Source organism: Musca vetustissima, unplaced genomic scaffold (genome assembly GCF_032173495.1).
Source record: "Musca vetustissima isolate MV318-11 ecotype Yass unplaced genomic scaffold, APGP_CSIRO_Mvet_v1 utg163429, whole genome shotgun sequence".
NCBI lineage: Eukaryota > Metazoa > Arthropoda > Insecta > Diptera > Muscidae > Musca > Musca vetustissima.
In genome coordinates this window covers 50,955-77,138 of record NW_026887460.1, presented here as the reverse complement: position 1 = coordinate 77,138, position 26,184 = coordinate 50,955, and the positions used below count along the sequence as shown (strand labels likewise).

The 26,184-nt window shown below is 35.3% G+C and overlaps 1 protein-coding gene across 1 annotated transcript in view; it reads left to right on the top strand.

Moving 5' to 3' along the window:
• The first annotated feature begins 724 nt into the window (after positions 1 to 724).
• LOC133335033 (eye-specific diacylglycerol kinase-like) overlaps positions 725 to 26,184 on the top strand; it is a 38,089-nt gene continuing 12,629 nt past the window's right edge. The window contains exons 1-3 of the mRNA XM_061543325.1: positions 725 to 817; positions 13,612 to 14,515; positions 14,708 to 15,251. Coding sequence (XP_061399309.1) covers positions 728 to 817; positions 13,612 to 14,515; positions 14,708 to 15,251 — 1,538 coding nt within the window. The 5' untranslated portion in view covers positions 725 to 727. The remainder of the gene's footprint in view (positions 818 to 13,611; positions 14,516 to 14,707; positions 15,252 to 26,184) is intronic.

Here is a 26,184-nt window from a genome sequence, read left to right as displayed (position 1 = left end):
CGACATAGTGACAACGAGTCTGTCATAGCCTATGCGAGTCGGACGCTTTCGGATTTAGAATGGAAATTTTCAACGATGGAAAGGGAGTGTCTCACCATACACTGGGGAATTAGAAAGATGAGGCCTTATTTAGAAGGGTACCATTTTATCGTCATCACAGACATTATTTACTTAGAAGGTCTATGACAGAATGGTTGTTCCACTAGCCGAGCTTTAATAAGATTTCCTGGCGCGTCGGTCTTGTGCGCATCTCATCTAATTTAAAAGACCATTATTCCGATTCGTGGCCTTACCCTTCTGCATGAACCACCACTTAGCTCGCTTCTATATGCCTATTGAGCTGGGGCATCTTCATCCAGCTCAATCCGTCTGACTATGTCGATGTCCAAGAATATATGGTATAGCTCATGGTTCATTCGACGGCGATATTGACCATCGACGCTGATCGGCACATAGATCTTCCGGAGAATTTTTCTCTCAAACACTCCAAGAGCTGCATCATCTGCTTGCGCAAGTACCCATGATTCAGATCCATACAACAGCAATAGTAGTATCAGCGTCTCGTAGAGTGTGAGTTTTGTCTGGCGAGAGGTGGCCTTGCTTTTGAGTTGCTTACTCAGCCCATAGAAGCATCTGTTGGTCCGTTTATGACGCAGTCACGGATTATTTTGATGTTATTATTTCTGTAAACCGACACCCACTACAATAACCGCTGCCCGCCGCCACCATGCAACGCTTAAGGACAACATTTACGCGTTCGCGTACTCCAACTGGTGCCGAAATGAAAACTCAAAACAGTCTGGAAGTGCCCAAACAGGTGCGAGTCCTTGTAAATCCTTTTTTTTTTTGTAACACAGATATTTTATGTTTTGTTGGGTTGTTCACTTCTTTTTTTTTTTTTTTGGAGAGGGGTTGTTGTTTTTTGATGTTGTTTCTCAACAATTGTTATGCGTAGAATTTCCATAAAATTCAATTTCGTTTTTTTTTTGCTTTCCATTTTAATTTTTTTTTTTTTTTGTTCGCAATTTAGAATTCTGTTTTGAAGCTGTTCGTCGTGTTAAACTCTTCCATTGTGTTCTTTGTTTTATTTTAATTTTGCACATATTTTTGTTTTGACTGGAGCGAGATAAAATATTTGCAACTTCGCTATTTTGCATTTATCTTCAGGTGACATTTAAATTTAAGATTAGAATATTTTTTGAAATCTCGAGGAATTCATTAAAGCTGTTTTTAGTTTGAAATTTGATGGGGAATGCAGTGGAAATTTCAAGAATTTAAAATGAAGTAAATTTTAATTAAAATAAGAAAAATAAATATAACCAGTAAGGAAATTAATAAAATCGGACGGGGCCGACTATATTATACCCTCCACCACTATGGGTATATTAAACAGGACAATTATCATGAAATTGGATGAAATAAATATGTGATATTTATTTAAATGTGAATCGACCTAGAGCTATCCATAAACATGTCATTCGTTTAAATATCACTAGGACATCCGTTGGGCTATGTATGTAGTTCTAGAAAACGCAACTATGTTATTCTATGCACAATTTTGTACCTTGTGCAAATTTTGATGTCAATCTGACAAACATGAGGAGTTTGATGCACAATTTACTTAAAATCGGACGAAAATATGTATGGAAGCTATATCCGAATATAAACCGATTTCAACGAAACTTGTCACAGGTTAGGTTATACTAATGTCAGTACGTTTTGTTCCAATCAGCCATATATTGGCTTCTTGGTACGTCAATTACTTAAAATCAACCTACAATATAAGGGAGCTAAATCTCAACAGATTTACACGAAATCGGACGAAAATATATATATATCTAGATCTGAACCGATTTTCGCGAAACTCAGAACACATCATTCCAGCATCAATTCAGTACGCTATGCCAAATTTCGTGCACATCGAACGATATATAGGGACTTTGGTGCACCATTTACCTGAAATCGGACGAAACTATATATGGGAGCTATACCTAAATCTGGACCGATTTTCACGAAACTTGGCGCACATCATTCTGGACCTAATTCAGTAGTCCATGCCAAATTTCGTGCAAATCCAATGATATTTAGGGACTGTGGTGCACCATTTAACATAAATCGGACGAAACTATATATGGGAGCTATATCTAAATCCGAACCGATATTCTCCAAACTTGGCACACATCATTCTCGACCTAATTCAGTACTTTATGCCAAATTTCGTGCAAATATATATATATATATATATTTATATTCTTTGGACCCCCAGTTACCCTAAATCGGACGAAACTATATATGGGAGCTATATCTAAATCTACACTCAATTCATTACGTTATGCCAAATTTCGTGCAAATCGAAATATATATAGGGACTTTGGTGCACAATTTCCCTTAAATCGGACGAAACTATATATGGGAGCTATATCTAAATCTGAACCGATTTTCTCGAAACTTGGCACACATCATTTTGGACCGAATTTAATACTTTGTGCCAAATTTCGTGCAAATCGAAAGATATATACGGACTTTGGTGCCCCATTTACCTTAAATCGGACGAAAATATATATGGGAGCTATATCTAAGTCTGAACCGATTTTTCCCAATTTCAATAGGGTTCGTCCTTGGGCCAAATAAGAGACTTGTGCCAAATTTCATCAAAATCGGTTCATAAATGCGACCTGTACTTTGTTTACAATTTAACATCTACAGACGGACGGACGTACGGACGTACGGACATGCATAAATCGACCCAGAAAGTGATTCTATGCATATTCTCAAATGGAACCATGTGTCTATCTCGTTTCCTTTTGCCTGTTACAAACATATGCACAAATAATACCCTGTACCACAGTGTGGCGAAGGGTATAAAAACGCACCGAACTTTTTATAACCTCTTCCATTAGGTGAAGATGCAAAATACCAAAAACTGATCAGAACTTTTATATGGGCGGTATGGTAAATTACTACCAAGAGAAACGGAAATATCAAACTACGGACACATAGAGTGACAAATTGGGTTTGGACCTTGAACATAAATAAAGAGTGGTTTTTATGTGGGTGTTGTGTACAAATATGTACTTCTATTGAAAATATTCATCGATGAAGTTATACACAGACGAAGCTCCCGGAATGTAAAATGACAGTAATTTCAATAAAAATACAAATAATGGATTTGGGCCAAATATGGACCCTTATTTATATTTTTTAAGAGTTATATGAGAATAGAACTCAAAATATTAAATTTGGGAGCTAAAACAAATATTGAATCAAAGTTGATGATTTTTATATCCTCAGCTGCTTGGCTAATGAGGATCTATACATTTCGCTACAGCAAAAAAGTGTCTCAGCGAAATATTTCTTTCAGGCCCCATTTTTACAAAATCCGTTTCAGATATGTCGGAATGTCCTTCTATATTTCAATCTGTCTATCTGGGATTTATTAAAAATTGGAAAATCGTAATATTATCTCCAAACATAAATTTAATTCGGAGATGGGCATATCTGTCCAATCTTTTTTGGTACCTTTCCCGCAAAGATACCAAAATATCATGCGAACAAAGTGTCCTATTTGAACCAAACTTTGCACAACCTAATATTAGGTTGGGGAAAATAAATCCATTATTGTTTCGGCAGATAGCTGTGATAAAATCGCAGAACTGATCGAAGTTGTCTGGCATGTTAGCAGTTGTAACATCGCGCATTTACACAAAGCTGGATTCAAAAAGAAGCTCGATGTTTGGGTGCCACACCAATTAACAGAAAACAATAGGATGGATCGAATTTCCATCTGCGATGCCTTGGCCAAACGGAATGAGACAGACCCATTCCTTAAACGGGTGGTGACTGGAGATGAGGAATGGATCACATACCATAACACTTTGCGAACATGATCGTGGTCAAAAAGCGATGAAGATCCTCAAACGGTGGTTAAACCAAGATTTACGGCCAGGAAGGTTCTGCTATGCATTTGGTGAGACTGGAAGGGGATTACTTATTATGAGTTGCTTCCATATGGCCAAACGCTAAATTTTGATCTCTACTGTCAACAACTGGACCGCTTGAAGATGTTTGGGGAAAAAGAAATCCATTATTTTTTCGGCGGATGACTGTACTAATATATTTCTCGTAAAGTATCCATCAAACAATTTCAGATTTATGCTCGTTGAAAGGGTGACATTTCGCAAATTTATTTTGCTGTTTTTTGTTTGGTGCATTCAGTTGTGAGTTACAGGGTGTCAAAAATCGAAGTGAACAAAAAGAAATTTCGGTATACTTTACAGTTTTTTTTCTGACAAAGGCGAAAATGCAAGCCAAGCGAATCAAATTTTGAATGGTGTTTATGATTCCGATACTGTAGAAGCCTCTATACATTTTACATATTTTAAATGTCATCCTCATTTTAGAAGGTATAAAAAGTTCAACCGGACCGAATTTAACATCTTTTTAACTTTTTTCATTGAAATAGGAATAGGAATGACTTTGACAATTCAACAATTTTTTTATAGGGATATTAGATTCATTATGATTCCACGAAAATATATGCTGATCGGGTTTTCGTTTTCGAACTACAGCGGGCACCGCAAACGGCTTTAGTAAATGCAGTCTTTCATAAAAATATGCAAATTTTATTAACAAACAAAAATTTGAAGACGAGGCTTTAACCCTGCGGTCAATAACCGGGTACATTTGTACCTTTTTTGAATAAAAATGCTGTACAATTTTTAATAATGGAGATATTTGGATCATAATTTGGGGAATCATTCTTGAGGTATGTTCACACATAATCGAAGAAAAAAATTATAAATATTTTCCATATATATAATTTTTACAATTTTTTAAAGTTATTACCTACGTACATTTGTACCCATCCAAAGATAGCTCTGTAACTCATTAAAAAATTGGACTATCGTGAGGTTTTTTGTTTTAAATTAGTCTATACGGATCTGGTCTAGATGTAGGAACTCAAAATTATATATGGGAAATTACAAAAATCTTTTAAATTCCTTGAAGCTGAGGTTTGCAAGGTTATAACTCGCGAAATATGAACATATGGCATATAATTTAAATTCATTTCTATAAAATGAAATGTTCTTGTCAAAATCTTAAAATATTGGTAATAAATAATAAATTGCGTGGAAGCTGTGATTGTGGTAATGTAAAAAAAATGGGTGAAAATGTGTTGAAGCCAACGAGTTTTTTGTGTTCCGTCCTGATTTGTGGATAAACTACACAACGCACGTACATGTGATCAGTGATTAAGTTGCAGAATACCCCATGGACAATATGGTTCTAATGTATGATTTTTCGATATAATCAATGGATCCACCCAAAATGGATGCTGACATTTTGAAGCCGGATTTTCGGTGTTTTTTGAATTTTTCTTATAATTAGGATGCGCATCCAGATAATGGACTAAACTGACTATAGGATTGTAGAACTCGTAATTTTGCTTCGTTTAGTGTATATCTCATGAATGTGCTCACCGTAGCTTCTTTGCAATTGGGTTGCAAAGACGAAAATTTGGTGCGTAAATTTTTATAAAAAACATATTTTTTGAGTCTAAAATTAAGAATGTCCATTCAAATTCCGTGGAACACCGCGTGATTTTAGTTTTTTTTACGTGCCGGATCTAATGAGCCCATCCATGTTCAATTCCGCCCAATAAAACGGCGGATATAGATACCTTGAATGTGGGAAAAACTGCAAAAATTTATTTTGACAAATTCGCGTATATAATCGCGTTTTTCTTCGAATGGATTTCACATACATTCATTCCTGTGTTATCATATTCGCGAATCTGTGTGAAAATAAGTCAAAAATATATCGATACGCGAATAATATGCGTATTTTATCCAAAATCGATTGTGGAGGCACATCCGCGGTTCTTAACCGATCCTTTTGAAATAGGTGTCGTTTTGTTTATTTTCATAGGAGATTACTGAAATCGGATGCGCATAAAACTCGTATGCACGTTGCGTGATTTTTAGCCATTTTTAGGGTTTTTGCATAGTAAAGTGCATCGAGCGGCACACTTCGGCCGCTAAACGAAACCTCGAAAAATTCATAATTATTGGAAGAGATTGATTCGGTTTATCCGAAAAACGCATGCGCATCAACTGATTTCTGCGAATACGCGAATTGCATCCTTTTTAATGTTGATCATTTTCATATACGTTACTGCAATATATTTGGTCGTTTTTAAAGTCAAAACTATTAAAAATAGAATCTACCGATATTTAACAATTATCTAAAAGAATTTGCAGAAGAAAGCTGGGTATATTTTAGAAGATTAAGAAAACCCGTATCTTCTTAACCATACTAAAAAATCGAAATTCAAAAAACCTTTTTATTTTAATTCAAAAAACAATTTATTTTATTTTCTGATATCTTCATGCTTCTATTTGGTTTGTTCGCGACCATTATACCGTATTTCAATGTGATTTGACAAGTATGCAAAGAAAACAAATGTGTTTATCCATTTGTGAAGAAATTCGCGAATTACAACAAATAGGAATTCATTTAATTTATATTTGAAATACAAGATTTAAAATCGCTATAACTTTTGTGCGCAGCATCCGAATTTGTGAACGTGAACAGATTTCGAATCAGCATATTTTTCTTAACCTATGTACCAAAAATCATGAATGTGCTCGCAAAAAAAATTTTCAAAATTTTTTTAATGGAATTTTAAAAGAATTTTGTAATTTCCCATATACATTAAAATAATATATATTTAAATCCATGCTTAAATGATAATCTATTTATAACAATTATACTAAATTCGTTATAGCTTTCGAATGGGTTAAGCTTTTTTAGTTATTTTTTTATTGGGATCTTATTTAGGTGTTCCTCAACCCCTCTGCAAATTTTTGTGGCCCTGGACAACATAGGGCCATCAGGGCGACTCGTGAAAGTCAGAAACTACCCTGGTTTTCCCTTAGAATACATTGACCGTAGGGTTAAAGAAAAATATCTTTGAAAAATGTTAATCAATATGGTTGATCCTCAATAAGTGGCTATTACTTCTTAACAAATACACGCTTGTTTTGGTCCTTAAAAATCATCAAAAACCCCCAGAAAATATTCTTTAAAAATTTCATGCTTGTGGTAGATCATGAAAAAAATTAAATCTTCGTTCTAGCTTAGGTTTATCTTGTAAGGTTCTCTTTCGTATTTTCCTTATTTTCTTAAGCCGTATACTAAGTACCACAAGGCCATACTTTTGACCTCCAATAATTCAAACATTTAGCGATCCGAATAAAGACGCACAATGACTCAAGATAGAAGAAGATTATATTTGCCTCATACGATTTGACTGAAGACATGCCATTTCTAAAATAACCTGCACAACATCATCCCATAACATAAGGAATTTTTTTCTAATCACCAAATTCTTGTTGCAAGTTCCTATTAATTTTTGATTTGAAATTAATTTTTTTTATCTACAAAACATAACCTATATTTTCCCCTTTTTTCTGTGTGACATTAGAATCTCGTTTTTGCCTCTAGTTCCAAACTGACTCCGAATGTATCATAAAATATAATAACATGTAGCTTGAACATACATAACTATAACAAAATATGACCATGTGTGATAAATATTTTACAAAAGGTCATTCATGTTTTGCACTTTATTTAAAGTTATAGTTCAGGGTACTAATCTACTATCTAACCTATTTCCTAACTCCCCAAAGACAAATTCCATTTTAATTGAAATTTTAATTAAGAACTTCTTTGTAAAAATTCAATGAAGATATTATATTTTCAGTGAAGGTCCTTTCTTAGGGATATTAGAAATTCTACGCTTTCTTCATAACATACAATTTTTTTTAATTATGTTTTCAGAACTTTTATGACAATAAAGGGGTATAGTATATCTACCTATATCAAAACTTGACCAGAAACTAGATAATCCTTAAATATAGATCTAAAGCTCATCTTTTTTTATAAATTATTCCCGTTTGCATTACCTTCATAATTTAAAGAAAAACGTATAAACAACACGACATCTAGTTATGCATCATGTCATGTCTTCCTTTATGAGTAGTCCTTATTAAAAGTAAAAAAATGAAGAAGAGGAGGGAGGAGGCAGGAGGGAACTTACTACCACATTACATGATAATGTTGGTCGTAGAATAATTAAAATGGACATAAGTTTTAAATGACAAAAGGAAAAATGTCCTGTTACAGTAATTCATTACCCTGATGCGTACTTTGAGTGGTAGATATGGGTGAGAGTGAGTTTGTGTGAGAATGCGTGTGTGTGGTCACATACATATGATATAAAATATGACGATGTTGTTTTAAAGGATACACTCACTGGGTGCTTTGTCTATTCTCCTACACCCCCTCCTTCTCCTTCGCATTGTTGTCATTGTACATCATTACAACCACAACAATGTTTTTCACAGATTTTTTCACACACAAAAGGGATTGCAGTTATTATTTTATGTCATTTTTATTGTTATTGGTTGCACAGACATCCACATCCACACGAACAGGACATTACACCATGATTCATGTCCTTCGTTAACTGTTGCCTGTTTTAAATAAGTTGATAGCCACAAAGTATGTTAATAATGTTTCACTGGAAAAACAAACAGACATACATATACTTACATACTTACATAGAGAGCATATGTAAGTAATAATTCTACTGTTGTTATTATTGTTGTTGTTGTTAAATATTACATGACATATACAAATCCCCTTTTGACATATGACAATGACCGATGTCAATCATCATCCATAGTGGTGTTGTCATTGTTGACATATAAGTACTTTGTCATCATTATTATTATTATTGTTGTTGTTATTATTATCATCATCAGCAGAAACAACAGCATCATTATTGTCCAATCAGAAGATAGATGGATAGTAGGCTGTCAGGTAAATAATTCAATAAAGGGACTATGGAAGAAGAGAAGATTATGTTTCAAGGACCATTTAAGGTTTAAAAAAAAAAAGATTTTAAAAATTATTTTTTCAGAAACTATTGTACGTGCGTATTGTTATAGGCGAATAGGCGGAGATATTATAACGAAATTTTTGAAGAGTCACAATAGACGAATTTAAAAAAAAAAAATATTTGTTCAAGGGTCATAATAGGCGCGGAGTATTAAAAGAATATTTTATAAAGGACCATCTAAGGTGTAGATTTTTTAAATATATTTTTTCAAGATCCTACAAGGCGTGGGTTTTATACCCTTCACCAAACTGTGGTACAGGTTATTATGTCTTTGTGCATATGTTTGTAACAGGCAAAAGAAAATGATATAGACACATGTTTCCTTTTGAGAATATGCATAGAATCACTTTTTATGTCGATTTATGCATGTCCGTCCATCCGTCTGTCTGTCCATGTTAAATTGTAAACAATGTACAGGTCGCATTTATGTTTCGAATTGGATGAAATTTGGCAAAGGTCACTTATTCGGCCCAAGGACGAACTCTATTGATATTGGAAAAAATCGGTTCCGATTTAGATATAGCTCCCATATAAATTTTCGTCCGATTTTTGGTAAATGGTGCACCAAAGCCCCTATATATCATTCGATTTGTACGAAATTTGGCATAGCGTACTGAATTAAGTGTACAAAGATGTGTGTTAAATTTCGTGGAAATCGGTTCAGATTAAGATATAGCTCCCATATATATATTTTCGTCCGATTTTATGTAAATGGTGCACCAAAGCCCCTATATATCATTCGATTTGTACGAAATTTGGCATAGCGTACTGAATTAAGTCTACAAAGATGTGTGTCAAATTTCGTGGAAATCGGTTCAAATTATCGAATAGATATAGCTCCCATATATATGTTCGTCCTATTTTAGGTAAAAAGTGCACCAAAGTCCCTAAATATCCTTCGATTGGCACGAAATTTGGATGTATAAGTAAATGGAGAACTCAAAATGTAGCCGAATGCACAAAACATAATGAAATAAGTGTAACCTAACATGTGTCAAGTTTCGATGGAATCGGTTTAGATTTCGATACTTTGCTTTAAATTTTTATACCCTACACGACTATGTTGTCAGGGTATTATAGCTTTTTGCAGCTCCAGGAGTTTGTAACGCCGCGAAATATTGGTCCTAGACCCACCTTTAAGTATACCGATCGTCATATCTCGACTAGCTGAGTCGATCTAGACATGTGTGTCCGTCCGTCTGTCCATTATATTTTGTAAACACGATACAGGCCACAGTTATGGACCGATCTTCACCAAATTTTGCATGTAGGATGGGTTCTGGCCAATGAAGACCCCTATTGGTAAAGATCGGTTAATATCTAGGGGATGAAATGGAGCAAATACGTAATTTTTATCGGTTTTTCTGGTCGCTCTATAGGCCGCAATTATGACCCAAACATCGCGAATTTTTACATAAAGAAGGGGATCGGGCCAAAGAATAAGCGTGCCTGTTTTGATAAGGATCGGTCAATATTTAGCGGGTTAATTAGAACCTGACATTTGTGTGAAAAATTACAAAATTTTTATTCTATAGCGTATAGATTTACCCCTGAAGAACATAGACCCGAAAAGTTGTTGGTGGTTGACCTTTAAATTGATACCAATTATATGGTCGTATGTACTCAGATGTGGGAGTTACACTTAAATATTTAAAGGTTCTTATGTATTCAGATATTATTTAATAACCCTTCTTAAATATATTTTTTCAAGACCCTACAAGGCATACATTTTTAAGAGAATATTTTTCCAAGACCCTACAAGTCATGGATTTTTAAAAAAATATTTTTTCAATGACTATCCAAAGCGTGGATTTTTAGAGGAATATTTTTTTCAATGACCATCCAAGGCGTGGATACTTAAATGAATATTTTTTCATAGGCCCTACAAGGCGTCAATTTTAAAATTAATATTTTTGGAAGGATCATAATAGGCGTGGATTATTGACGATTTTTTATGAACAATGGGATTAATACTTTATGGGCTCTCCGGTAGATATTTCTCGGCCTCCATGAAGGGCACAAAAATCTGTCCTACCTTTAGCCAGAAATCCATTATCCCTTATCCTTGTTTATTGATTTTCTTTCTTTTGAAAAAAATGTTCCCCTGTAGTTGTCCCCATGGGCCATAATGTGCGCTTAAAGTGATGTGTCACGACGGCACAGAAGATGACAAACCACTTTAAGGATTAATTTAAATTTAACATTATAACACAACAACAACACACACACCCACCCATCCATACATTGTTGCGTCCATGTAAAGTCGCGTGTGTGCATATGATAGGTTTTTGTTGTATTTTCGTCCTTTCTTGCATCCATATCACGCACACAAACGCGGCGCGGCATCATGCATGTGGCACGCCGCACACACATACACCCAAATCATTTGGTACTCAGTTGAGTTTTCTTTTTAGCCATTGTTGCTCTTGTTATTGTTGTTGTATTATTTATGACATGCACACAACATGTTTGTATGAATGACGCCTGCAGCCGTATTTTTTTATCGTCATCCTGACATATCCATCTGCATGTTGTCCTTTACAAAGGGAGGACTGGTTGGTTGACAGCCTGGTTGTTCGGTTGTGTGGATGGATGTTTGAGTTTATTATTACAAAATAACACACTATTGTTGTTGTATGCCATTACCTCATCATTACATATTCCGTCATCAAAATAAGTGAAAGGAAAAAATGCGAAGCAGGATTTGTGAGAAATGGCCATTCGTCTTATTGTCCTGGTTTTTGCGAAGTGGAACACGAATATGTCACCGTTTTAATTTTAAAATAAAATATGGAATTTCAGATAAATTGGTCTTGGTCACGTGGATGTAAAACCAGGTTAATTTTGTTTGAGAACCTATAGGAAATCGGTTATTTTTATACCCCTTCACCACAGGCCCAATCCTTAATCTGAATAAAATTCTATATGACGAAGTGCCGGTAATAAGGCATTCCGGATTCTTGTAGGACAAAAAAACATGTTTTCGATTTTGGTCCATGTTTAGAAATAGTCTTCATTTAATAGAAATATCGCTCCATTTTCGGTATTTTGGGAGCTTTTATCTGCAATTTTTTCTTCGAAGTTACTGTAATTTGGCATTCCGGGTTCTTGTAAGGTGAAATAAATGTTCGCAAGGAAATGTTCAATATATGTAAAATTTTTGAGGTTACCCCATTAAAAAGTTCCGCCTTATTTTCGGTACTTTGAAGATTCGAGCCATTTTTTCTACCGAAGTAGATTTATTGGAAAATGAAAAAAATCTTCGAGGAAAATTTTCGACATAGATCCATGTTTAGTCATAACTCCCATATAAAAGTTCCGATCTCTTTTCGATCGTTTTCCAACCGAAGTGGTTGAAATTTAACATTTCGGGTTCTTGGAAAATTAAAAAATCTTCGCGGAAAATTTCAGATATAGGTCCATGTTTTGACACAGCTCTCATTTACTGGTTCCGAACCATTTTCTAAATTTTGAAGGTTTTACCAGCATTTTTGTCATCGAAGTAAGGTTTTTTTGGGGGATAAAAAATATCTTTGCAGGAAATTTTCGACAGATGTCGAATCCATGTATCCAAAGAAGTGGCTGTGCTATGACTTCGATGTCCTCGTAGGGCAAAACAAAATTAAAAAGTCGATATAGATCCTTTTTGAGATAGCCCTCTCATATAAAGGTCCCGTCAGATTTTCAGCATTTTTGTTTTTGAGGTTTCTTGAAATGTGGAAAACATATTTGCAGAATCGAAGTGTTCCGCCTTATTTTTGGCATTTTTAAGGTTTTAACCGCATTTCCCAAACAAAGTAGTTGTAACCTCACATACCAGGTTCTAGAAAGGTGAAAACATATTCCCAGAAAATGTCATATATAGGAATATGTTTTATACGTGGACCGCATACAATTTTTTTAGGGTTTTAGGAGGGTTTCTTGGAGGGTGGAAACGCCCTGTGTAGATAATTTGTGATATAGGTCAATTTATAGGACCTCCCCATTTTTGGTATTTTGAATGTTTTAGACGCCTTTTCTTACTGAATTAGGGTTTCGGAAGGATAGGATCACATTTTGAGGTATCCCTCCATGGATTTTAGCCGCATTTTCCCATCGAAGTGGCTGTATGATGACATTGTGGCTTCTTGGAAAGTCGAAGCCCACTTCGCAAAAACAAATTCAATACGAGTTCATTATGGATCCAATCGTATTTTCGATAGCTTCATTGCGTTACCCTTACTGTAATTTTGTTTCGGGTTTTTGAAGGGCGAAAACATTTTTCAAGAAAATATCCGACATAGGCCCACTTTATGGATATGACCGCAGCTGTATATTCCGGATCCTTGGAGAGTGAACCACACCTTCCCAAAGAAGTTTCGGCATTTTTAAGATTTTAGTTGCATTTCCCACCTACGTAGCTACAATTTGGAGTTCCAGGTCCGACAATATTCGGTAATTTGAATGGTTCAGTAGCATGTTTCATCGAATTAGCTGTTATTTGGCAATCAGGCTTTATGGAGGGTAAACATGGACCCCATAATAGACCCCTAAATATTTGGTATTTTAAATTCGGACTGATCGAAATTAACGACATTTTTACTATGTTTGAAATTGACCTTTTATTCAAAATATATAATCTATCCGAAATCTCTCACTACTTTCAGGTCCGCTCGGCCTCGTTCGATGAAATGCAACTGGAGTCACAACGAATGTCCTCGCACTTCCTCAAACAACAATCCTCTTCAGATGAACGTTCCTCCGATGGCGGCTTTCTCCAGGTACCACAGGTCATGCATGCCCAACGGTCACATTCCTTCGATTCAGCGGCCGCCTCAGCGGGCAGTGATGATTCGGGTACCTTTCTCGAAGTACCACGTCGTGGTAAAAATAGACGTAGTTCCTCATCAAAGACTCCACCACCCTGTATCCACTGTTTCTATCTCGAGGAATATGAAAAGCAAATGCGGGCCCAGCAACGCTATCTGCTCGATCATCATGAAATGAAAAGCTATAGCATGACTAGTTCCGAGCTCAGTGATGACAATGAAGATGAAACTGCCGAAATCGATGAAGATCTTGTCGAGGAGGAGGAGGAAGAAGAGGAGGGTGGACAGGCCACCGATCGTGATGGCCTGTTGGGTGATGAAGGTGATGCCACCGATGACGATTTGTTAAATGCCTGCCCCGACGATGACAAAAACAGTGTCGAGACGCTGGATGTGTACGACGATGCGGCCCTCGAAATGGATATACGTCTGGGCGGTATGGTCACAAGTAGTATAGATGAGACACGTGCCCGCTTGCCGCGCCAAATGCGCCGTCATACCATCGGTAGTTCGGTGACCACATCCGAGGATGAGGGTCTCGAAGAGTCCGAGCATGATTCACCACATTTCGGTAATACATTAATGCCCCCGCCACCCACGACACCCTGCGGCATAACATTCACGCTGTCCCCGACCAACGGTGATTACCCGCCTTTTCCCTCCGCCTCCCCCTACTCCTTCCCCATTGATCCGGGTTCACCGCCGGCATCGCCTTCATTTGCTTTATCGGTGTGCGGGGACAGTCCCGTCATGGAATTGCCACCGCCACCGCCCATATCACCCCTAGAATTACTGCCACAAGCGCCATCATTCGATGTAACTTTGCCACCACCACCAGCCTTCAGTACCGATGACTTTTCACCTGCCATTACTATCGCCTCTGCTGTTGTCGATGGATGTAGCCTAACGGCGGCAGCGACTATGTCGGCGTTAGGTCATGATGACATGCCGCCGCCGCCATCGTCACCATCTGCAGCAACGCCATTAGCATCACCCAGTCAAAGACCACGCCGACGTTCTATATCCCGCCAAGAAGCTATATTTGTTGAACCCACAGGTAATTCGCTGGAAAATGTGTCGCAAGAGGAACAACTGAAATCCTCGGGGGATGGAGGAGTGAACTCCTCGATTGATGAGATTTCCACACTGGCCATATGTGGGTCACCGGCACCACCAGTCGGGGGTGTAGCAACCGCCTCTACCCCAGCCAGCAAGCATGCCTTGGTTGTGCGTGATATTTATTTAACAGTACCTGATTTGAGACGTGATCGTGCCGCTTCGGTAGATTCGTGTTTTTCCAAAGTATCATCGGGCAATAAAACGGAAGAGCTGCAACCGAGTGATGGTTGTTTCCTGACCGTACCCAACATCAATGCAACACGTTCACGTTCGGTGGATATTGTGCTGCCAACGGATGAGCAGGCACGTTACAAGGCATTGGCAATGGCCGGTACCACAGCGGGGATATATGGTGAAGGGTAAGTATTGAGAAGGATGAGATGTGGGAGTGTGTGTGTGTGTTTCTGTTTGCATGTGTGTTCTTTTGTTATGTATTATTTTGTTGTAGTTACTTTGTGGTTATTTTGTTTCCGTTTCCACTTTTTATTCTTCTTGCTCAACATGCTGAGAGATGATGTGGTTTATTGGGGTAGAGGGTTTGGGTCTGTGTTGTGTCTTTTTTGCCTAAAGGAATTTGTCGTTTTCAGTCATCGTGCCTGACATCAGTGGGGTATGAGTGTGTGTGAGGGGTTTCCCTTCATGGCTTCATTGTTGTTGTGTTTGTTTCTTTACAGCTTTCACTTGTGGTCAAAACTTTAAAATTTTAATTTCCTCATAATTTATTAAAAGACATTTTGTGTCATGGAGCCAACCGCCAGGCCGACCCATCAACCGTCATTTGACGTTGGCTGAAAAGACAAACTTTTTCCCTCCATGTTGATGATGGCCAACTTGTAAAAAATTAATTCTTAAATTATCCAGGGGTTCCTTTTTTTGTTCGATGGAAAATAAGTTAACGTCATTATTTCGAGACATATTCTTTGAGGTCATTTGTTGTCTTTTCTTCTGCTGTTTTATCGAAAAAATTGCTTTAAACTTTTCTACAAAGTCATGTTCTTTATGTCTGACATTACCATGTAATGACATATCATTACTTCTAGCATGACTTCAGGTCGAGACCATAATGAAGTAGTTAAAAGTTTTGTCCGCGAGAGAGTGAGGAGAATTTTTCAATTTAGAAAAATGTGACCCTTGAGGAGATTTCGAGCATATGATTGGCAATATTTCTGGTAACTGGAACAATTATTTAAAAATTTTAATTAAAAAGTTTCGAAGGATTTGTTTCATGAGCGTTAAAGTCTTCTTTCAATAACCCTAACCTGTTAAATGATTCCAGGTGACTTTCTACAAGTACCTCAGACAATATATGTATGTATGTGCCTAATTTTTTTCTTAATTTTGTTTCTTATTTTGAAATACCAAAGCAGAATTTCCTATCCAAAAACTCTCAACCCATAAATGCTCCTTAAGTGAGGGTTTTTTTTAAGGCAGATTATTGAATTTGCGTACAATAATAAAGAAGTAAGGAAAGTAGAAAAGTTCGGACGGGACCGGCTATATGATACCATTCACCACTTGGGTATATTCAATAGATGAATCCTAACAGACGTCGCATTTTTAAAAGAACAGTAAAATTAAATTGGATCCATAAACATGTCATTCTGCAACCGATACTAAAGTTTTCATTTGGCCAGATATAGAAGCTATATCTAAACCTGAACGGATTTTCACGAAACTTAACACACATCATTCTAGACCTAATTCATTACGCTGTGCCAAATTTCGTGCAAACCGAAAGCTATTAAGGGACTTTGGTACACCATTTACCTTAAATCGGGCGAAATTATTTAAGAGAGCTATATCTAAATCTGAACCGATTTTCGGGAAACTTAACACACATCATTCTAGATTTAATTCATTACGCTGTGCTAAATTTCGTGCAAATCAAATTATATTAAGGGACTTTGGTGCACCATTTACATTAAATCGGACAAAAATGTATATGGGAGCTATATCTGAATCTGAACCGAATTTCAGGAAACTTAACACACATCATTCTAGGCCTAATTCATTACGCTGTGCCAAAATTCGTGCAAATCGAAATATATATAGGGACTTGGGTGCACCATTTACATTAAATCGGACGAATATATATATGGGAGCTATATCTAAATCGTGCTATATCGTTCGTCCTTGGTCCAAATAAGTGGCCTATGCCAAATTTCATTCAAATCGAATCATAAATGCGACCTGTACTTTGTTCACAAATATACATGGACAGACGGACGGACATGCGTGAATCGACTCAGAAAGTGTTTCTTTTCATATTCTCAAAAGGAGTCATGTATCTGGTTTCCTTTTGCTGTTACAAACATGTGCACAAATACACAATACCCTGTACCACAGTGTGGTGAAGGGTATAAAAAACTAGTGAGGGGCGGAAAAGTATAGTTGGACGGGGCTAACCATATGATTCTGCCTGGGCAATATTTTGCCATATTTACACCCTCTTGAGATATTTACACCCTCTTGACAGCTCTAATTTTAAATCCTGACATATTTCCCAAATCCTGTTTTCTCGGGATGAATATTTACGCCATAAAATACAAATTTGGTCACCTTAGATTTTGGTTGATTTGACATTCGTAATCTTGACCGATCATCATCTAAACAGTCGTTCCTAAGTATTTGGTCTTATCTCCTGCACCGTGTAAATTATGTGAGAGCAACTAAAAAATCTGACAAATATAAAGTTTTCGGTTCATTGCACCTCCTAAATACCATCTCAATATAACCGAAAATTGTAGGTGTCGTCCTTGAATATTGGCGGAAATTCATGTAAAATTTTAAAGCTATCAGCGTAACATTTCCGACCTCAAGTGGGGTAATAGTAATACTAAACAATATCATAACACATAGAAACCAACAACATAATTGGACCCAATTTAAAGGTCAACAACTCCTCTGGGATATACAATCAACTTCTCGGGCCTATGGCCTTCAGGAGTAAACAAATATGATATAGAAGAAAAATTTTGTAATTTTTCACAGAAAAGTCTATGTCCATTTGATCTCAAAATATTTACCTATCGTCATCAAAACAGTCATGCTTATTCGTTAGGCAGATTCCCTTCTGCATGTAAAATTACGTTCGGTGTTCGGATAAGACAAAAATAAAGTTTTTGGCCCATTTCGTCCCCTTAATATTAACGGGTCATTATCAAAAAGAATAGGGGTCTTCTGTAGTCAAACCCCATCCTACATGCAAAATTTCCTGGACAGACAGACGGATGGACACACAAGGTAGGCTGAGGTAGTGACTACGACTTGGCCTAGTTTTTCAGTTGCCAAGTCAATTCGGCGTAATTCCTCATCGAAAACTTCACCTTCATGTACATTGTTTCTAATTTGAGGAATATGAGGAATAAATATGGGTGCAGCATTACGTTGACAACTGCTGCTGAACCGTATATAACACACTTTAGAGGTCATATGCTGCTACTTCAGGTGATCCTTTTTAAAAAGAAGGATTACTGTAAATACGTGGAGAAATATTACAAAGGTATGCGGGACTTTAGTCCCTTAAAAATAAATCGAGATACAGCTGTGGACTCATAAATCGAATTTTCTAATTTGCTAGAAAATAAACATTGAATACTCTTCAGAAGAAAGCAGCAGCTAGAGTTCCTTTTAGATAAATTTTACATTACTCTCAGATGTGCCCTATAAATCGAGTATCACGTAGAGGTCTTCTATATTTGTAAATATCTTCTATAGCCACAATATGTGCGTTTATAATGCCGTCAGAGGCCTTCCATACAAAATGAATATATTTGGGAGTCTTGTGAAATATATTCAACATATAAAGGTTATGAGTCCTGCACACCGTCCTCAATATATAAAGTAACCCTTACAATTACTCAATTATTGCCCACTGAAACGCTTTCGAACTCTAGTAGATGTCTTACGAAAGAGTTTCTTCTGATTTCTTCTGGAGGGTATTCTATGTTTATTTTCTGATATAATCCCTAGAGATCTTTAAGATTAAAATATCTGTGAAAAACCTTCCTCTAACAAAAGATCTCCAAGTCCTTGAATAAATGTTTGTCGACAATCGACGCCTACGACTCTGAATTTACTTAAAGAAATAGTTTATTGCATTCACGCTTAAAACTTTGAGAGTCCTTATTGTATTGTCTTTATGATCCTTTAAAGAAATATATATATTTTTCTAAATCAAATCTTAATGTTTCTGATATATATAGCCGAGGCTTACACAAGATTTAAATAAAATAATTGACATTTCTTTAAAAAAATCAGAAACCAGGTTTAATATAACTACACGTGTTTTAAATTTATTTATTTGTTTTCCACGAAAAATGTATCTTGCCAAAGGGTGACGGATTTGTTAACAACGCGCGTTTTCAGTTACTTTTATCAACAACCAAAGTAATGGAATTTTTCTCTTCATACCCTCGTATCACCAAATGAAATTGTAAATCAAACACGTGTGGAGTCTTTGTTATTTTTTGGGTTGAATGGATTTTCTTTTCAATTATCCTTTCGCTGTTGCTGCTGCTATTTTTTGTATATTTCAATTCAGTATTTCACTTAAGTAAAGTGGATTACATACTTGAAATGAAAAATCTTGGACAAATTTGGTGTATTATATACAAAAAAAAATCCAAATGGAAATACGTGATTAATTTAGAAAAGGCAACAAAAGGGAAAATACAACAAAAAAAAAAACATTTTGAAGGGAATGTACAAAAAAAGTTGTGAGGAAAAGGGTGCGTATGATAAATATGTTAATCATACACCATGATAGTGTTTTATTTATATTAATTATACGCTATTATTTATTATTTAAAAATTTATTCCTTTATCAATTCATCGTCCTTGAGAAAATATTCTTATATAAATCGAGGACTTTATTTGGTCCTTATGATCCTTGAAAAAATATTCTTAAAAATATACACGCCTTGTATGGATGGCTTTAAAAAATATTCCTTAAAATCTACGCCTTGTATGGATGGTCCTTAAAAAAATATTCTTAAAAAACTCCACGCTTGTATGGATGGTCCTTGAACAAAAAATGTTTTTCAAACTCCACGCTTGTATGGATGGTCCTTGAAAAATATTCTTTAAAAAATCCAAGCCTTGTATGTATGGCCCTTGAAAAAATATTCTTAAAAAACTCCACGCCTTGTATGGATTGTCCTTGAACAACAAATGTTCTTTAAAACTCCACGTATAGATATCCTTTATTTGGTCCTTAAACCAATATTCTTTAAAAAAAACAATGCCTTAATCCGGCCCTTGAAAAAAATATTCTTTAAATTTTCAAGGACTATCCATATAGGTCCTTGAAAAAATATTCTTTACATTTTCAAGGACTATCCATATAGGACATTGAAAAAATATTCTTTAAATTTTCAAGGACCATCTATATAGGTCCTTCAAAAATTATTTTTTTTAAAATCAACGCCTTGTATGGATGGTCCTTGAAAAAATATTCTTTAAAAAATCCACGCCTTGTATGGATGGTCCTTGAACAAAAAATGTTCTTTGAAACTCCACGCCTTGTATGGATGGTCCTTGAAAAAATATTCTTAAAAAAACTCCACGCCTTGTATGGATGGTCCTTGAAAAAATATTCTTTAAAAAACCACGCCTTGTATGGATGGTCCTTGAACAAAAAATTTTCTTTGAAACTCCACGCCTTGTATGGATGGTCCTTGAACAAAAAATTTTCTTTGAAACTCCACGCCTTGTATGGATGGTCCTTGCAAAAATATTCTTTAAAAAACCACGCCTTGTATGGATGGTCCTTGAAAAAATATTCTTTAAAAATCCACGCCTTGTATGGATGGTCCTTGAAAAAATATTCTTAAAAAACTCCACGCCTTGTATGGATGGTCCTTGAAAAAATATTCTTTAAATATCCACGCCTTGTCCTTGAAAAAATATTCTTTAAAAATCCACGCCTTGTATGGATGGTCCTTGAAAAAATATTCTTTAAAAATCCACGCCTTGTATTGATGGTCCTTGAAAAAATGTTCTTTAAAACTCCACGCCTTGTATGGATGTCCTTGAAAAATATTTCTTAAAAATCTACGCCTTGTATGGATGGTCCTTGAACAACAAATGTTCTTTAAAACTCCATGCCTTGTATGATGGATGGTCCTTGAAAAAATATTCTTTAAAAATCCACGCCTTGTATGGATGGTCCTTGAACAACAAATGTTCTTTAAAACTCCATGCCTTGTATGATGGATGGTCCTTGAAAAAATATTCTTTAAAAAATCCACGCCTTGTATGGATGGTCCTTGAACAAAAAATGTTCTTTGAAACTCCACGCCTTGTATAGATGGTCCTTGAAAAAATATTCTTAAACAAACTCCACGCCTTGTATGGGTGGTCCTTGAAAAAATATTCTTTAAAAAACCACGCCTTGTATGGATGGTCCTTGAACAAAAAATGTTCTTTGAAACTCCACGCCTTGTATGGATGGTCCTTGAAAAAATATTCTTTGAAACTCCACGCCTTGTATGGATGGTCCTTGAAAAAATATTCTTAAAAAACTCCACGCCTTGTATGGATGGTCCTTGAACAAAAAATGTTCTTTGAAACTCCACGCCTTGTATGAATGGTCCTTGAAAAAATATTCTTTAAAAAACCACGCCTTGTATGGATGGTCCTTGAACAAAAAATGTTCTTTGAAACTCAACGCCTTGTATGGATGGTCCTTGAACAAAAAATTTTCTTTGAAACTCCACGCCTTGTATGGATGGTCCTTGAACAAAAAATGTTCTTTAAAAATCCACGCCTTGTATGGATGGTCCTTGAAAAAATATTCTTTAAAAATCCACGCCTTGTATGGATGGTCCTTGAAAAAATATTCTTAAAAACTCCACGCCTTGTATGGATGTCCTTGAAAAATATTTCTTAAAAATCTACGCCTTGTTTGATCCTTAAACAAAAAATGTTTTTTAAAACTCCACGCCTTGTATGGATGTCCTTGAAAAATATTCCTTAAAAATCTACGCCTTGTTTGATCCTTAAACAAAAAATGTTCTTTAAAACTTCACGCCTTGTATAGATGTCCTTGCAAAATATTCCTTAAAAATCTACGCCTTGAAAAGATATTCCTTAAAAATCTACGCCTTGTTTGAACCTTTAAAAGATATTACTAAAAAAATCCTTAAAAATCTACGACTTGTTTGTTCCTTGAAAATATATTCCTAAAAAAAATCCAAGTCTTGTATGGATGTCCTCTGATGAAATATTACTTCAAATATATTCAGATGGTCCTCTAAAAAATATTATTTTAAAAATCTACGCCTTTGTTTCGTCCGTAAAAATAATATTTAAAAAATCTACTCCTTTGCTTGGTCCTTAAAAATATTATTTTAAAAATCTACGCCTTTGCTTCGCCTTAAAAATATTATTTAAAAAATCACCTTTATTTGGTCCTTAAAAATATTATTTAAACCAGTGAGCGGAGCAGTATAGTCGGACGGGGCCGACCATACGATACCCTACACAACTACCACGGAACTCAAATTTTCTGCGGATGTTTATTCCGAGCCTGGGCAATATTTCGTGATATTTGCACCCTCTTGCCCGATAGAGGTAAACAGCACCTCTTCCTCACACTGACATATTACGAGTATTCAGTACAGCTATTGTCAAGATTTCCTTCACCGTGGGTTGTGTTTTGATGTTCGGCTTTCATTTGTGGTCTATAGATCAACTCGAAAATAACACAAACTATTAAGTTTTCGGTGCACTTCATTCCAAAATTATTATCTGATCATCACCGAAATTTAGAGGCGTTGTCCTTGACCATACCCGGAACCTCATGGAACATTTCAAAGCGATCAGCGATATAGTTCCGCTCTCTAGAGTGATAATGGGTTACTACATAATATACGAATACGGAGATAATTGTAAATATTTAGGTGTAACTCTCACATCCGAGCACATACAATAATATAATTGGTCTTAATTTAAAGGTCAACCACTCCTCTTGGATATAATATCAACTTCCCGGGTGTATGTCCTTCAGTGGTAAATATATATGCTAAAGAATAAAAATTTTGTCATTTTTCACACAAAAGTCAGGGTCAATTTGACCAGCTAAATATTGACCGATCTTTATCAAAACAGGCATGCTTATTCTTTGGCCCGACCCCCTTCTCCATACAAAATTTCACGATGTTCGGGCCATTATTGCGGCCTGTGGAGCGACCAGAAAAACCGACAAAAATTTAGTATTTGGTCCATTTCATCCCCTAAATATTAACCGATCTTTCCCAAAAACAATAGGGGTCTTCATTGGCCAGAACCCATCCTACATGCAAAATTTCGTGAAGATTGGTCCATAACTGTGGCCTGTATCGTGTTTACAAATTATAATGGACAGACGGACGGACGGACGGACGGACGGACGGACGGACACACATGTCTAGATCGACTCAGCTAGTCGAGATATGACGATCGGTATACTTAAAGGTGGGTCTAGGACCAATATTTCGCGGCGTTACAAACTTTTGGGGCTGCACAAAGCTATAATACCCTGACAACATAGTTGTGTAGGGTATAAAAATCTACGCCATGAGTGATCGTTGAAGAACTATTCTTTATATAATCCAGTATCATGGAACGTATAACTAATACCATACGTATACGCCCAACTGAATCAGAATTATTGTTACTAATACGTCACACAGTTCAAAAGAAGTTAATATTTAAAAATCCGTAGTTAAATTTATTATTTAAAAATATTCACACTTTAAAGAATTTTGCTTAAAATCCTCTGGAATATATTCATTACTACCATCCTATCAAAAATTATACACCTTCACATATTATAATACCCTTCACAATAATTTTGTATCAGCTGTCATTACAAAGTACAGGAGGCTTACTGTTATTGATGCGAAGAAAAATATTACATTTAAGTCACTGCGCTTAAGACCCATGAAGGAGGCTTGGCATACACCCCCAATTCCATCCACTTCTCTATTACAACTGAAAGACGTTCTGTTCCTCGCCGGCTTTCCTTGTTACCACAATTAAAAACAGTTTATGTTAATTGACCATAAAACTCGACGACTGTGTGAGGTTAAGGAAACGAAGGAAATCATAACAATAATAGAAAATATGTTACAGACAAGAAATGAAAGGAGAGCAGAGCAGAGAAGAAAAAATCTATGAAATGAAATAATGCCATGTAATAACTGAAATTGGAATGAGAAATTAAAATACTCAAAGTAGGGACTAAGGAACATTTCTATGAAATGGAATTATTTCATTAGAAATAACAAAGGTAATGCCAGATGTGCTACCATAAATTAATTCGTACTAGGCAACAAAAATAAAAAAAACAACAAAAAAAAATAAAAATGTAAAATGCTTTCAGAAAATATTTTTTATATACAAAATAGAAAAAAAGTTGAATTAAACAATTAAACAAATATTTTATATATTTCCATTGAAATATATGATCAGTTTTTATCCAAATTTTAAATGCATTTATTGTTTAATATGTACAGTAGAGCGTATAACTATTAACATACATATACGCACAATGAGACCAGAATTATTAATACTTATACGCTACCAAGTTCAAACGAAGTGTTTAAAGGATCAAAAAGTATTTCTTAAAGAATTTGTTAGCTAGGGCTCTAAGTATACTAGACTATAGCTTGGCCTATAAACATATTTTTAGAAACCCATACCTATATATAGGTCTCAAAAACAGTATTTAAATCCCATTCCTGTTGCTGTGGTAGAAATCTGAACATAGTTTTTAAAAATGTAGTCTTTTCATTAACATGTCCCTTCACTTATCGTTAACAATAAATCTTTCCATAAATGTATTAAAATGTTTGAAACATGAGTACCATGGCTCGTATAACAAATAACATACGTATACGCACAATGAACCCAGAATTATTAATACGTATACGCAACAAAGTTCAAAAGACTTTTAACTCACACACCATACAAGGCTTGAATTAAAAAAAGTATTTTTGCACATCTATAAAAGGCATGGATTTTTTAAAAAATATTTTTTTTACATCTATACAATTCGTGAATTTTTTATAAAATATTTTTGTAAGGGTAATTTGGTTTTTTTTAGGTTGCCACTTTGTGTAAAAAACTTTTTTAGGCCTCTAACATTATTTTTTTTTAATATTCGCGCCTATTACTAAGCTAGGCCTCTAAAAATATTCCTTAAAATATCCCCAACTATTGATTGCTAGGCTTTTAAAAATATGTGTTATTATAAGCATGAGTACCTTAGGTCGTATAACTACTATCACATGTATACGCACTGCGAACCCATAATTATGAATACTTATACGCAACAAAGTAAGTGTTAAATTATTAATTAAAAATATTTAACAAGTAAAAATATTTCTTTAGGTTCATACAGGCGTGGATTTAAAAAAAAAATATTTTTTCAAGCATATTTTTTTAGGTTATCATTGTGTGTAAAAAACTTTTTCTTAGACCATTCTTAATAAGAGGTCAAATATTTTTCGCTCGTATACAAAAGTGTCGCCTTATTTTATGTATATACAAGGTTCTAAACCAATTTTTCATTATAAGGGTTTAAATTTAATATTTCATTTTCCACGCCTATTGCTGTTCAAGGCCTCTAAAAATATTCTTTAAAAAATCCACGCCTATTGCTGTTCAAGGCCACGCCTATTGCTGTTCAAGGGCTCTAAACAAAATCCTTAAAAAAGCACGCCTGTTGCAACACATGTTCTTTAAAAAAAAATCCCCACTACGCCCATTTTTAGGCCTCTAAAATTATTTTTTTAATTATTCTCGCTTATTGCTGTGCTCGGCCTCTAAAAAATATTCTTTAAAATATTCCCAACTATTAATATGCTTGGCTTTTAAAAATATGTGTTATTATAAGCGTGAGTCCCTTAGGTCGTATAACTTCTATCACGCGTATACGCACAACGAACCCATAATCAATAATACTTATACGCATCAACGCTAAAATAAATGTTAAATAATTAAATACAAATATTTAAGAAATGATATACATTACTTCAAAAAATCTAACACTTATAAGTAAGTGTTTGTTAATTTCTCCTTGATAATTTTAAAAATAAAATTGTAATAACGAAGTCATATTAAAATCTGTAACTGTGAAATGTCACAATAGGTCAAGTGATTGTCTCGTTGTAGAATATAAAAAAAAAATAAAAATTCAAACACCTCTACTCCGTCAATGTCTATTAATGTCTTTTTTAGTCTATGAAGAACAAAAACATCTGAAACATTGTTCGTCAGTTGTTATCAGTGGTACGTACTCCTTGT